This window comes from Somniosus microcephalus, chromosome 5, assembly GCF_052327205.1.
Source record: "Somniosus microcephalus isolate GS21.2 chromosome 5, FLI_Smic_1.0, whole genome shotgun sequence".
In the NCBI taxonomy this organism is placed as follows: domain Eukaryota; kingdom Metazoa; phylum Chordata; class Chondrichthyes; order Squaliformes; family Somniosidae; genus Somniosus; species Somniosus microcephalus.
The window spans coordinates 101,637,863-101,651,529 of NC_140991.1; the positions used below are offsets into that span (position 1 = coordinate 101,637,863).

A 13,667-nucleotide genomic window follows, 5' to 3' on the forward strand; every position below is an offset into this window, starting at 1 on the left:
CTCAGGGGAGACATGAAATTTGCGAATCCTTTCCGTCCCCCCTAGGATACTGAAACTTGCTTGAAGTGTCCAATCAAGGTGAGCAAAATTTCTGACCCCCCCCACAAACAACCTTCCCCTATATTTATATATTCATGATCCCCCGACACATACATTCCCCTTACTTAGAGAAAACCGCAGTGCACGGCAGGCATCTATTGATAGCAAATATGATCTGTTACAATAATCCAAGCACGGAGGGGGTCCAACACCCCTGCACTACTTGGCACATCATAAAACTTTATTACAACACACAATCTTTAATAAAATCAACATCAGGCCAAAACCATATTTATTAAAATTAACGAACGGAAGGAACGAGCTTTATTAAAAATAACAAACGAGTCTGCCATCAGTCGGTAGTGATACGACACAAAGCTCACACGGGTGTTTCTTCTTCCACCCAGGCATATTGGTCCTTCCACAACCTTTTTGCTTTAAATTCTACCCCGGGACCCTTTCTCCTACACTGGACACAAACCAGGTAGAGGACGATCCCTAGCTGACAGACTACTAAGATGTGGGACGCCATTCGAATCCAGGAGGGGACCTCTATACTTTCAAAAACGTCCCACCGGGGCGGGGTCGTAATATCTAAAATGTCGGACCCTATCTGTACAGTCTTCTGTTCCAAAGTGTAGAAGTACTTTTGTGATACTAGAATGGCTTTTAATAATTTGGTAAGGTGCTCTGGGAGAGGGGGAATCGGGTAACCAAAGTGGGCGACATATTTCTGGAGGTGGGTAAAACTCTCCTCCACAGTGAGGTGAACAGTGGATGGTTCAGGAATGGGGACAATTCGTATCTGTGCCACTTGAACTTCTGCCTCGGGTTTGAAGCAGAAGCTGCTGTCACTCACCACGCACCAGCTGTGCTGTCCATGCTGGTAGTGAGATGCTCCTGTGGTGACACAATATGTCCCACCCCCTATATATGCTACCTGTGGGGGAACATGGCCTTGTGCCATGGCTTCCATGGTACAATTTATAGGTTTCGCGTCAGCAGCTCTGAACCCGTATTGTGGTTTCGAATAGGCATTCAAGTGCTGGGGACACAGGATGATGTGTGCTCCCCGGCTATGGCACCCTGAGAGGTCAATACCCGTCATAGCGTGCTCCCACTTTATGACATAGGGCGGGACCGCTGCAAAACGAATGTGTGCACCCCCTTGAATGATTCCAATGTTCTCCACCCTGTATACCGGTGCGGGTCGGGCTGTCCCGCCCATGACCGGCATTCTTACAACTACCCCCATGACAGTGTGGTTGGACCGCCCACAGTCCACTGGGACTGGGTAGGCCTCCGAAGCTAGCCGGAACTGGCACGGGCTTAATGCATTCTCAAAAGGGTGGAGGGCTGCGAGGTGTTTGTTGCTGATCCAGGAGGGAACTAAACCTTGTTTTAAATCCTCCAGATTACTGCGGCCCTCGCCCAGCAACCATGCCCCGTACAGCACGCACACTTCATTCTGCGCAGCCTGGTCAGAAGCGTTTCTGTCCTCCCTGATGAGAGCATTTACCATCTTTGCATGTTTTTCCAGCTCCGTTATGATCTCCTTTAAGTGGAGTGTCATGGCCTGGTCTTCATGCAACTCAGAACTTACCATCTTATTCTCATCAGTTAAAATACCCTTTAATTGTGTTTTTAGACCATTAATCTGGGTCTGCAGCTCCGTCATCCAAACTGTTGATGACCGAAGACCTCATGTTAAAACCAGTTAAAACATCATTAAGAACACCCCTTCTTTGCCTCCCAATCCCGTCCCAAATCTCGTGGTGAGTATACAATTCGGTCTTATTGACCTCCGAAAAGTCAAATTCATGGAATTTTCGAAACATCTCTGTTAATAGGGCTTGATACAATTTGGCAGTCTCTGCGGGGCACCACGTGGGTAAGTGTACCTCAGTGAGGTTTAAAATCACTGAGGCCACCGCGTAATGCACCCCTTGATACAGCACCAGGCCATTCCCTGGTCCCTTGGTGGTGGCGGGGCATCCCTCTGCTACTGTCCGTGACGTCGGGGTCGTGGGCAGGGGCTGTCGGGGGCGGGTCACTAGTTCAGTGGCATTAACCGAGATTGGGGAGTATGGGATCGCGCATGCGTCCAGGCGAGACTCCCAGTCCATCTCCCTCCCGTTATTTTGCCACTGGCTGCGGAAAATGATGGGAATGCCTGTGGGGCAGACTTTCTCTGATCCCCACATACAGACGTAGATCCCCTGTTCCGGTTCCCACCATTTATCCCAGCACACACTTAACCCTCCCTGGGTCCCTGTAATGGTCCTGTGAGTGTTATTCCCTAACCTTTCCCACTCTACCCTGGGGTTCCCCATGTCTTTGCTTAACTTTCTGAGCCACCACCACCTATCCAGGAGAACGTTCCCTTTACACGTCAAACATATTCTTTTGCCCACGGCGACGCTAATCCTTGGGGTGACAATTCGTATCCTCGGGCACTGGAGGGAGGCCTCCCCATACGTGAAGCTGGTCTCACTAGAATACTGGGTCGAATTGGATCCCAGCCATCCTGGCTAGCACCCCTCATGGACATACGAGGTGATTTCATCCGCCTCCCGTAGACCACTTCCGTCGTGTGTTAGGGGCGCTCTCTTCCCCGAGCATCCGAAAATATGATGGTCCTCGACATCGCCCCTTCTCGCGAGGCTCAGCCCGAACAGGGTGAGTAGGATTATGCCTCCGCACATTTCGAAATTCTGAAAAAGACATAAAAGCATCTAGCCAGGTTCCCTGGAGGCTCCCTGGCTCGGGGGAAGTGTGATCGGGTCCCGCGACCTCGGCTCACGTAGACAGCACTCTGGAACGGTTCCATACTTAAAACTTATAGACTACCGGTTCCTTACATAGAATTAAATGAAAGCACCCTAACTTAACCTTATACACATTACTAAACTTAAACAAAGCTATGTACACCTGCCGCCCGTCTCCGAGCGACCAGCCTAATCTCTGTTAGGACTGTTGCAGGCTACTACCTGCGGCAAAGCTGGACTGATCTCCACTTCTAGTCCCTCGCAGCTTATGGCTGCTGGCTGGGGACCTCTGTCTTTCGGCTTCTCCCTGACACGGGAGGCCGCCCTTTTTAACTGAAGAGCCGGTGACCATACTTTTCTGGGCTGGGGTGGCTGAGGAGACCTCCTAGGGAGTGCTACCGGTGGGGCTACCCTGGCGAGCGGACCCTTGGCTCGGGTCACAGTCCTCGCTAGCTGGGGGCCTTCTCCCTCGGGTTCCTCCCCTCCCAAACCTGAACTGGGGACGGGCAATCCCTTGCCACCGGCTGCCGGTGGCTGAGGGTCTTCCCCTCCAGGTTCAAAACCCGGTTTGGGGGCGGGGCCATCTGATTCAGGCTCCTCCTCCTCGGAATCCCATAGGAGAGGGGGAGTGGTCTGTACAAAGTGCTGGGGAACTTCTCCCTTGATGCACGCGACTGCGCCTGCGTGTGCAGCCTGCGTGCGCGTACCCGCTGCGGGCTGAGGATTTCTAACCTCGGGTTCTTTAATAACCCAAAAGTAATTCCTCAGGGAGACATGAAATTTGCAAATCCTTTCACCAGTACAGTGCCTGTACACTCCTAGGTGAACCCTGAAATGCAATGCGGCCGTGGCGCCATTAAATATCTCAACTGGAAATGAGTCATCGATGACGTCGTCAGACCCGCACCATTTAATAGAGCCGGGTAACGCGCAAGCTTGCCTTAATAGCCCTCATTAAGGGAAAGTTGTTCTGAGGAGCGGCATGAAATGAGGAACAGGGTCGCGACCCGCCACGTCGACGGCCCGCACCTGACCCGCCTGATGATTGCAGAGGTTTATTTTAAAAATTGTATTTTTGCATATGTGCTCCCCAGTAGGAGAAAAAGTAGTTTAATTTTTCTAGAAAGCATCATACTTGGGCATGACTTTCTGGTCACCACATTACAGGAAAGATGTGATTGCACTGGAGAGGGTACAGAAGAGATTTACGAGGATGTTGCCAGGACTGGAGAATTTTAGCTATGAGGAAAAATTGGATAGACTGGGGTTGTTTTCTTTGGAACAGAGGGGGCTGAGGGGAGACCTAATTGAGGTGTATAAAATTATGAGGGGCCTAAATAGAGTGGATAGGAAGGACCCGTTTCCCTTAGCAGTGAGGTCAATAACCAGGGGGCATAGATTTAAAGTAATTGGTAGAAGGATTAGAGGGGAGTTGAGGAGAGCTTTTTTCACCCAGAGGGTGGTGGGGGTCTGGAATGCATTGCCTGAAAGGGTGGTAGAGGCAGAAACCCTCATTGCATTTAAGAAGTACTTGGATATGCACTTGAAGTGCCGCAACCTGCAAGGCTACGGACCAAGAACTGGAAAGTGAGATTAAGCTGGATAGCTCTTTTTCGGCCTGCACAGACATGATGGGCCGAGTGGCCTCCTTCTGTACCATAAATTTCTATGGTTCTATGATTCTAAGTAGGAAGCAGTCCTACCAACGGTGGGGAGGATTTACCATTCAACTGTGAGGAAATCGAATCACCATCAGGTTTCCAAGCTACCACAGGGCTTAGAATAGAGTGCTGTCGGTTAATCCATAGGAAGAAGAGTTGATGAAATGACCAACCCATCTATTACAGTCACCTCAGGGTAAATCGCAATTTCCTCTCTATCTTGAAAATAAACAGCACTGTAAAATGTTTTGGGTCCTCAACCAGACTAAGTTCAGCCTTAATCCCTGTTTCGGACAGTAAACTATAAGTACAGGAGACTTTGGTTTATCCGGAGGTTGTATGTCCGGAAACCTCGATCTACCGGCAGAAATCAGGAGCCGTTTTGTTAGGTTTTTTTCTTCTCGTGGCTTTTTTTTCCAACAGTCAGGCCCTGGAAAGTCTCTCTGAAGCTATTGCTAAGCTACAGAGATGCTTCCAAGGTACGGGCCAACTGTTTGAAGCTGTTGCTAAGCAACAGTGTTTGTTGTCAAATATGGAGATGAAAACCTCCGTATGCTTCAACATTAACGCTGGTATGTCCGGCAGTTTTGATAGATCGGCAACAGCTCGGTCCCGTCGGTGCCGGATATAACAAAGTTTCCTGTAGTGTAATGATGTCTAGAAGTTGCATGCAGCCCTCTAGTGGTCAGAGAGGGGATGATATATAAATACCAAGGGGGAAAAATTGGCTCATGCCCCCTTTGGGGCACTAACTTCGCCGGAGCGCTACTTTCAGTGCCCCGAAAAAGTTAGCACCCCCACGCCCAAAATTGAATGGTAGCGCCCCAAGCAGGAGATGGGGCACTACTGGACATGCTCCCCCTCCCTCTTGGGGTGCTCCAGTTCAATATTGCAGCGCTATGTGTCACAACGCCACGCACGCCGGCACATCGCGCTGCAGTACTGCAGGCCTCCCTCCCCTGATTAAAGGGGAGGGGCCTAGCGCAGCACGAACCGGGGGCACTGCTGGGCCACCAGGGAGCGGGGTGCCAGCATCGCACAGGAGGAGGGCAGAGGGGGCAGGTGCTGGCAAGCGGCCCGCAAAGAAAATGGCCGCCCGACACCTCCCCTTTAAATATCGCCACCCCGGCCGCAAGTACGCCCCATTGATGCTGTCGGACATAGCGTCTGGCGGTAGGTCAGGGGGGGCGACCCAAGTTTGCAGCCAGGGCGCGGGCGGGGTGCTGCGCACGGCGATGACGGCTGCCGGCTACCAAATTTCATGGGAGGCGTTAGGGGCACTAACGGGAGGCGCAAAGCAACCGAATTTTTCCCCCCAAGTGCTCAGAGAAGGTCGATTGTTGTAATATCATATAGGGCTAGAAATTCTTTATAGCCAAGGAATGGGCGGTGTTTAGACTAAAAATGGTGAATTAGCGCCAGGTGAAAATCGTCTAGACTGCAGGCAAAATTTGTCCTCACTCCTCATTAAAATGATTGGAGCCATAAATCTAGACTAAAAACCCAAGCTCATTGGCGCTACACTGAAAAGATGGACCAATATCGGGAGCAGTCTAAATGCAAGTCATGATTGCCACAGGCTTTTTTCACTACTTAAAGGGGAGGTTCATAATGCTTCAGCACCTCATTCTCAGCATTGTTGGCTGTGCAGCTGCCTCAACAACCATAAGAAGAAGGACAAGGAGAAGGAGCACTTCTTTACAAATCCTGATGGCAGATCGCCGCCCCAGGGAGAGAGCCCGGAGGTTTTCCCATGAAGCTTTGGAGGCATTGATTTTAGTGGTGGAGAGAAGGCGGCCCTCATCACAAGTCTGCTGTACTATGTGGGGGGAGGTGGCACACCACATCATGGGCAGCACTGTGGTCCTCAGGACCACACCCAGTACAGGAATAACTTTAACAAGCTCACACGGGTGGGCAGGGTGAGTGAAGGCTTCAAAAAATGCACCACACCCCCAGCACTCACCCACCAACAATCTCTACCTACCAACACTCACACCCACATCTCACACCTTGCACACAATGACAACTATTCAAATTTGGTAGGCACAGAATCATTAGTTATTAGAATGCATGTGCACTGTGTGGTATGTTTATGCATAAATTTATTAATAGAGTTTGGAATATTGAGCATTGCACTCTCACTGATGTCACGATTTCCCTGGCGTTGAAGGCCCCGGCGATTGCTGTTACTGGCAGCACTATGGGGGGTCCCAATTTGGCGTGCGGTGCTAGATACAACAGGAGCTCTCAATTCGCAGTAGCGCCATCTACGGGCAGCGCTAAGGAGACAAATTCCCCCCCCAATGAGTGCAATTCTTGATCGATCATAGAGAGAAAACAGCATTTCCCACATAGATACATAGATACATAGAAGATAGGAGCAGGAGTAGGCCATTCGGCCCTTCGAGCCTGCTCTGCCATTCAATGAGATCATGGCTGATCATCCAAATTCAGTACCCGGTCCCTGCCTTCTCCCCATATCCCTTGATCCCTTTAGCCTTAAGAAATATGTCCAACTCTTTCTTGAATATACTTAATGAACTGGCCTCCACCGCCCTCTGTGGCAGAGAATTCCACAGGTTCACCACTCTCTGGGTGAAGAAATTCCTCCTCATTTCAGTCCTAAATGGCTTACCCCTTATCCTTAGACTATGACCCCTGGTTCTGGACTCCCCGGCCATCAAAAACATCCTTCCTGCATCTAGTCTGTACAGGCCTAACAGAATTTTATAGGTTTCGATGAGATACCCTCTCAATCTTCTAAACTCCAGTGAGTATAAGCCCAATCGACACAATCTCTCCTCATACGTCATTCCTGCCATCCCAGGTATCAGCCTGGTGAATCTTCGCTGCACTCCTTCCATGGCAAGAACGTCCTTCCTCAGGTAAGGCGACCAAAACTGCACACAATACTCAAGGTGTGGTCTCACCAAGGCCCTGTACAACTGCAGCAAGACATCCTTGTTCTTGTACTCGAACCCTCTTGCTACGAAGGCCAACATACCATTTGCCTTCTTAACCGCCTGCTGCACCTGCATGCTTACCTTCAGCGACTGGTGTACAAGAACACCCAGGTCTCTTTGCACTTCCCCTTCTCCCAATCTATTACCATTCAAATAATAATCTGCCTTCCTGTTTTTGCCACCAAAGTGGATAACCTAACATTTATCCACATTATAGTGCATTTGCCATGTTTCTGCCCAATCACCCAACCTGTCCAAATCGTGCTGGAGTTTCACGACATCCTCCTCACAGCATACCCTCCCCCCCAGCTTTGTGTCATCTGCAAATTTGGAGATATTACATCCAATTCCCTCGTCCAGATCATTAATATATATTGTGAACAGCTGGGGTCCTAGGACCGATCCTTGCGGTACCCCACTAGTCACTGCCTGCCACTCGGAAAATGACCCGTTTATTCCAACTCTTTGCTTTCTGTCCGCCAACCAGTTCTCTATCCAAGTCAATACCTTGCCCCCAATCCCATGTGCCTTAATTTTGCACGCTAATCTCTTATGCGGGACTGTATCGAAAGCCTTTGGAAAGTCCAAATACACCACATCCACTGGTTCTCCCTTATCTATTTTACCAGTTACATCCTCAAAAAATTCCAGTAGATTAGTCAAGCATGATTTACCTTTTGTAAATCCATGTTGACTTTGTCCGATCCAGTCACTGCTTTCCAAGTGCTCTGCTATTACATCTTTTATAATGGACTCTAGCATTTTCCCCGCTACCGATGTCAAGCTTACCGGTCTATAATTCCCCGCCTTTTCTCTACCACCTTTTTTGAATAGTGGGGTAACATTAGCTACCCGCCAATCCATGGGTACTGTTCCAGAATCTATCGAGTTCTGGAAGATGACCAGCAATGCATCTACTATTTCTAGGGCCACCTCTCTAAGTACCCCGGGATGTAGATTATCAGGCCCTGGGGATTTATCGGCCTTCAGTCCCATCAATTTTCCTAACACCATTTCCCTACAAATACTGATTTCTTTCAGTTCCACCCTTTCATCAGACCCTATGTTCCCCGACATCTCTGGGAGGTTATTTGTGTCCTCCTTTGTGAAGACAGAACCAAAATATGTATTTAGTTGGTCAGCCATTTCTTTGTTCCCCATTATAAATTCCCCCGATTCTGACTGCAAGGGACCTACGCTTGACTTCACCAATCTTTTTCTCTTCACATATCTATAAAAGCTTTTACAGTCAGTTTTTATGTTCTCTGCAAGCTTACTCTCATATTCTATTTTCCCTTTCTTAATTAATCCCTTTGTCCTCCTTTGTTGAATCCTAAACTGCTCCCAATCCTCAGGATTATTGCTTTTTCTGGCCAATTTATATGCCCTCTCCTTGGACCTTATGCTATCCCTAATTTCCCTTGTTAGCCACGGTTGGGTCACCTTTTTTATTTTATTTTTATGCCAAACTGGGATGAACAAATTCTGTAGTTCATCCATTCGGTCTTTGAATGTTTGCCATTGCCTATCCACCGTCAACCCTTTGAGTGCCATTCCCCAATCAATCCTACCCAACTCGCTCCTCAGACCATCATAGTTTCCTTTATTTAAATTGAGGACCCTAGTCTCTGAGTCAACTACTTCATTCTCCATCTTAATGAAGAACTCGATCATATTATGATCGCTCCGACCCAAGGGGCCTCTTACAACAAGATTGCTAATTAATCCTTTCTCGTTACATAATACCCAGTCTAAGATGGCCTGATCTCTGGTTGGTTCCTCGACATATTGGTCCAGGAAACCATCCCGTAAACACTCCAGGAATTCCTCCTCCACAGTATTGTTACTCATTTGGTTGGCCCAATCTATATGTAGATTAAATTCACCCATGATGACTGCTGTGCCCTTATTGCACGCTTCTTTAATTTCTCTTTTAATGCCATCCCCAACCTCCGCCTTACTGTTTGGAGGTCTATAAACCACTCCCACTAATGTTTTTTTCCCCTTAGTATTTCTCAGTACTGCTCAAGCTAAAAATCATGAAAGGTGTTTCACAACAGCTTAAATAAACAAAGGGAAGAAGGGACTTGTATTTATCTTGATAAAGGGTTTTGACCCGAAACATTGACTCTAATTTCTCTCCACGGATGTTGCCTGACCTGCTGAGTTTTTACAGCATTTTCTGTTGTTATTTCGGATTTCCAGCATCTGCAGTATTTTGCTATCGTACTTGTATTTATGTCGTGCCTTTCACATCCTCAAAGCAGTTCACAGCCAATTAATTATATTTGGAATGCAGTCAACTGTTTTCTTGTAAGAAACACAGCAGCCAATTTGCAAAGTCCTACCTCAGTAACGTTGATAAATATCTGGTTAACCTATTTTGTTCCTGATGTTGGTTGAGGGATAATGTTGGCCAGGACACCAGAAGAACTCCCTGCGTTTCTAACAGCGTGGAATGTTTTACATTCGCCTAAGCAGGCAGACAGGGCCTCGGTTTAACATCTCATCTAAAAGATGGCACCTTGGTCAATGCAGCACTACCTCAGTACTGCACTGAAGTGTCTGTCTAGATTACACGCAGAGGTCCTGGAGTACGGCTTGACCCCACAACCTTTGACTCAATGGCAACTGAGCCAAATGTCAGTAACTAAGCAAACAATGCATAGGATCAAGGTTCTTTTCCTTTAAAAATACAGCTTCTGGAAGATCCAGTCAGAGTGCATTTACCTGAACAAAATGAATGGAAACCAGCAATTGTTCTGTAAGGTGCCAAAGTCTAATGTTACAACAGCAAATCATTAACAATTGAGAAGGAAGTGAAGTGATCTTATCGAAACATAAAAAAGGATGGAGCCAGTGGCAGAAGAGCCAATTGAAGAAACTAAAACACTGGAACAACAGACTTAACCTGAGACTAGTGAAACAAAACAACAAACTAAACCTGAAATTAGGAAGAGCAAACCAGAATGGAGATACCAAAACAGAGTCAGAAAGCCATTTGATAGATTAGACTTATAATTTACCTGTCCAATAATGTAGAAATACATAGAAATTACAACACGGAAATCATTCTGCCCAACCAGCCCGTGTTAGCATTTATCCTCCACACAGTCTATATCGTCCTAATATGATTATCTAATCATAATTCCCATGTTTAATTTTGCAATTAGATGAATTTTGAGTTCAGTTTAAAAAAGTTTCCCAGACGAAGGGGAACTGTAATGATGTATTAAGGATGTATGTAGTCAGTGATGGGATTGATATATAAACACCATGTGCACCAAGAAGGAAGCAGACATTTTGCTTAAAGTTTGAAGCAGCTGTAGATGTCTTCTGAGAGTTGTTGTTCAAATAGGCTACAAACCTATACAGTTACTAGATTAGATCAATTTGCCTGGTGACACAAGCAATCCGTCTCTAATGCAGTTATGGAGAAGGGGGCAATACTGTCAGATGCGGGCAGCACGGTGGCATAGTGGTTAGCACTGTTGCCTCACAGCGCCAGGGACCCGGGTTCAAATCCGGCCTCGGGTGACTGCCTGTGTGGAGTTTGCACATTCTCCCCGTGTTTGCGTGGGCTTTCTCCGGGTGCTCCGGTTTCCTCCCACAGTCCAAAGATGTGCGGGTTAGGTTGATTGGCCATGATAAAAAAATTGACCCTTCGTGTTAGGGGGGATTAAATACATGGGGTTACGGGGATAGGGCTTGGGTGGGTTGGCTGTCGGTGTAGGGACCGGGTGCTAGGGTTTGGATGATCAGCCATGATCTCGTTGAATGGCGGAGCAGGCTCGAAGGGCCGAATGGCCTACTCCTGCTCCTATCTTCTATGTTTCTATGTTTCTATGTTATGGAGTGGTAACCTTTCCACAGCGGTGCTAGCTGGAAGTTTTTATACAAAATGCTGAGCGCTCACAATTTACATATCATGTGACATGAAACTGCAAGCGTTTTGACTTCTTCGCAATATTTATAACTATTGTGCTTTTGTATTCATTCATAACTCACAGTTCTGGTTGCTGTAATCAGTTTGCTTGATAACCTCACGTAATTCAAAAGCTGCCAAACTTTTGCACACAAAATTTGACTTGCAGCTAGGTCGTGGGTTTTTCAAGTAATTTTGAAGGACAGTTGCAAACAAAATAAGCACAAAAAGAGCTTTTCCTGATTAAAAAATGAAACTGTTATTATAGGCTACTATAAGTGTTCTTCTGGGCCTGCTGGAAGCAACAGTCTTATTTTAGGTACCCTCTCGATGTGCAGTCACATGTAAGTATTACTCTGAGGTAAACTATTTAAATTACAAACAGAAATACAAATGTGATTTTCCAAATATACATCATGAGTAAACATGCACCACACTAAGGACCGACTGTTGAATTTCCCCCTTTTGGTTGCAGTGCTCTGTGAGGCAGTGCAAGGCCCAGATGGGAGTGTAAAATGGCTGCTGCAGTGCACAGTCCATGGAGGACATTTTCCATATCTGTCATGTAATAGGAAAAAAAAATGACAATGGGGTTTTCCTGCCAATTCCATTGGCAAGAAACCTATTGAGTGAATTATGTAGCCCATCCGCTCAATTGGTTGGGTTAACAGCTGATTTGGTAGCTATCGATCGAAGCAGAGCTTTAACGGTAGTTTATGTAACAGCTGGTCATCCTATACCTTCCCGACGGCTACCAAAAAAACACATTCCATGTGAATGTACTAAGTTTCTCTGCTGCATGCTTTGAATCATAATAAATCTTTGGCCTAGTTTCAAGCTGCTGTAGTAAATGTCAAAATCTTGTTTTATTATTCATTTGGGGAGAGTCCTATAATCATGTTTGTTTTCTTTCAGGGATAGGGTGGTGAGCTATACACTAGGCCGAAGGCTGCCAACAGACCATGTCAGCGGACAGCTGCAGTTCCGATTTGAGATAACACCTTCAATCCACCAAGGTTGCTGTTTGTTTATTGACATATTAATCAAAAATCTAAAAACACCTTTTGATTACAGGAACTAACCTGATTTTAGCAGGAGACAAGACAAACATCACAATATATCCAGTCGCTATTGGGAGAAAGTGAATGTAGGAACATAGGAACAGGAGTAGGCCATTCAGCCCCTCAAGCCTGTTCTGCCATTCAGTGAATGAATTGCTGATCTGCGACCTTACTCCATATACCCGCCTTTGGCCCATATCCCTTAATACCTTTGGTTAACAGAAAGCTATCAATCTCAGATTTAAAATTAACACTTGATCTCGCATCAATTGCTATTTGCAGAAGAGAGTTCCAAACTTCTACCACCCTTTGTGTTTCCTAATTTCACTCCTGAAATGTCTGGCTCTAATTTTTAGACAATGCTTCCTAGTTCTAGACTCCCCAACCAGTGGGAATAGTTTCTCTCTATCTACCCTATCTGTTCCTTTTAATAACTTGAAAACTTCAATCAAATCACCCCTTAACCTTCTAAATTCTACAACCCTAATTTGTGTAATCTCTCCTTGTAATGTAACCCTTGGAGTCCAGGTATCATTCTGCTAAATCTATGTTGTACTCCCTCCAAGGCCAATATATCCTTCCTATGGTGTGGTGCCCAGAATTGCTCACAGTACCCCAGGTGTGGTCTAACCAGGGCTTTGTACAGCTGCAGCATAACTTCTACCCCCTTGTAGTCTAGTCCTCTAGATATAAAGGCCAGCATTTCATTAGCCTTTTTAATTATTTTCTGTACCTGTTCATGACATTTTACTGATCTATATACCTGGACCCCCAAGTCTCTTTGGACCTCCACTGTTTTTAGCTTTTCACCATTTAGAAAGTACCCCGTTCTATCATTTTTAGGTCCAAAGTGGATGACCTCACATTTGCCTACATTGAAATCCATTCGCCACAGTTTTGCTCATTCGCTTAATCTGTCGATATCCATTTGTAATTTTATGCTTTCATCTACACTGCCTACACTGCCTACACTGCTGCCTACACTGCCTACACTGCTGCCTACACTGCCTACACTGCCTACACTGCCTACACTGCTGCCTACACTGCCTACACTGCTGCCTACACTGCTGCCTACACTGCCTACACTGCTGCCTGCACTGCTGCCTACACTGCCTACACTGCCTACACTGCTGCCTACACTGCCTACACTGCCTACACTGCTGCCTACACTGCTGCCTACACTGCCTACACTGCTGCCTACACTACTGCCTACACTGCCTACACTGCTGCCTACACTGCCTACACTG

General features: G+C 46.7%; 1 protein-coding gene across 1 annotated transcript in view; it reads left to right on the forward strand.

Annotated features, from left to right (window-relative positions):
- Nucleotides 1-13,667, forward strand: part of hecw1b (HECT, C2 and WW domain containing E3 ubiquitin protein ligase 1b) — a 773,289-nt gene that overhangs the window by 303,580 nt on the left and 456,042 nt on the right. Inside the window, exon 8 of the mRNA XM_085988048.1 lies at nucleotides 12,275-12,375. Coding sequence (XP_085844174.1) covers nucleotides 12,275-12,375 — 101 coding nt within the window. The remainder of the gene's footprint in view (nucleotides 1-12,274; nucleotides 12,376-13,667) is intronic.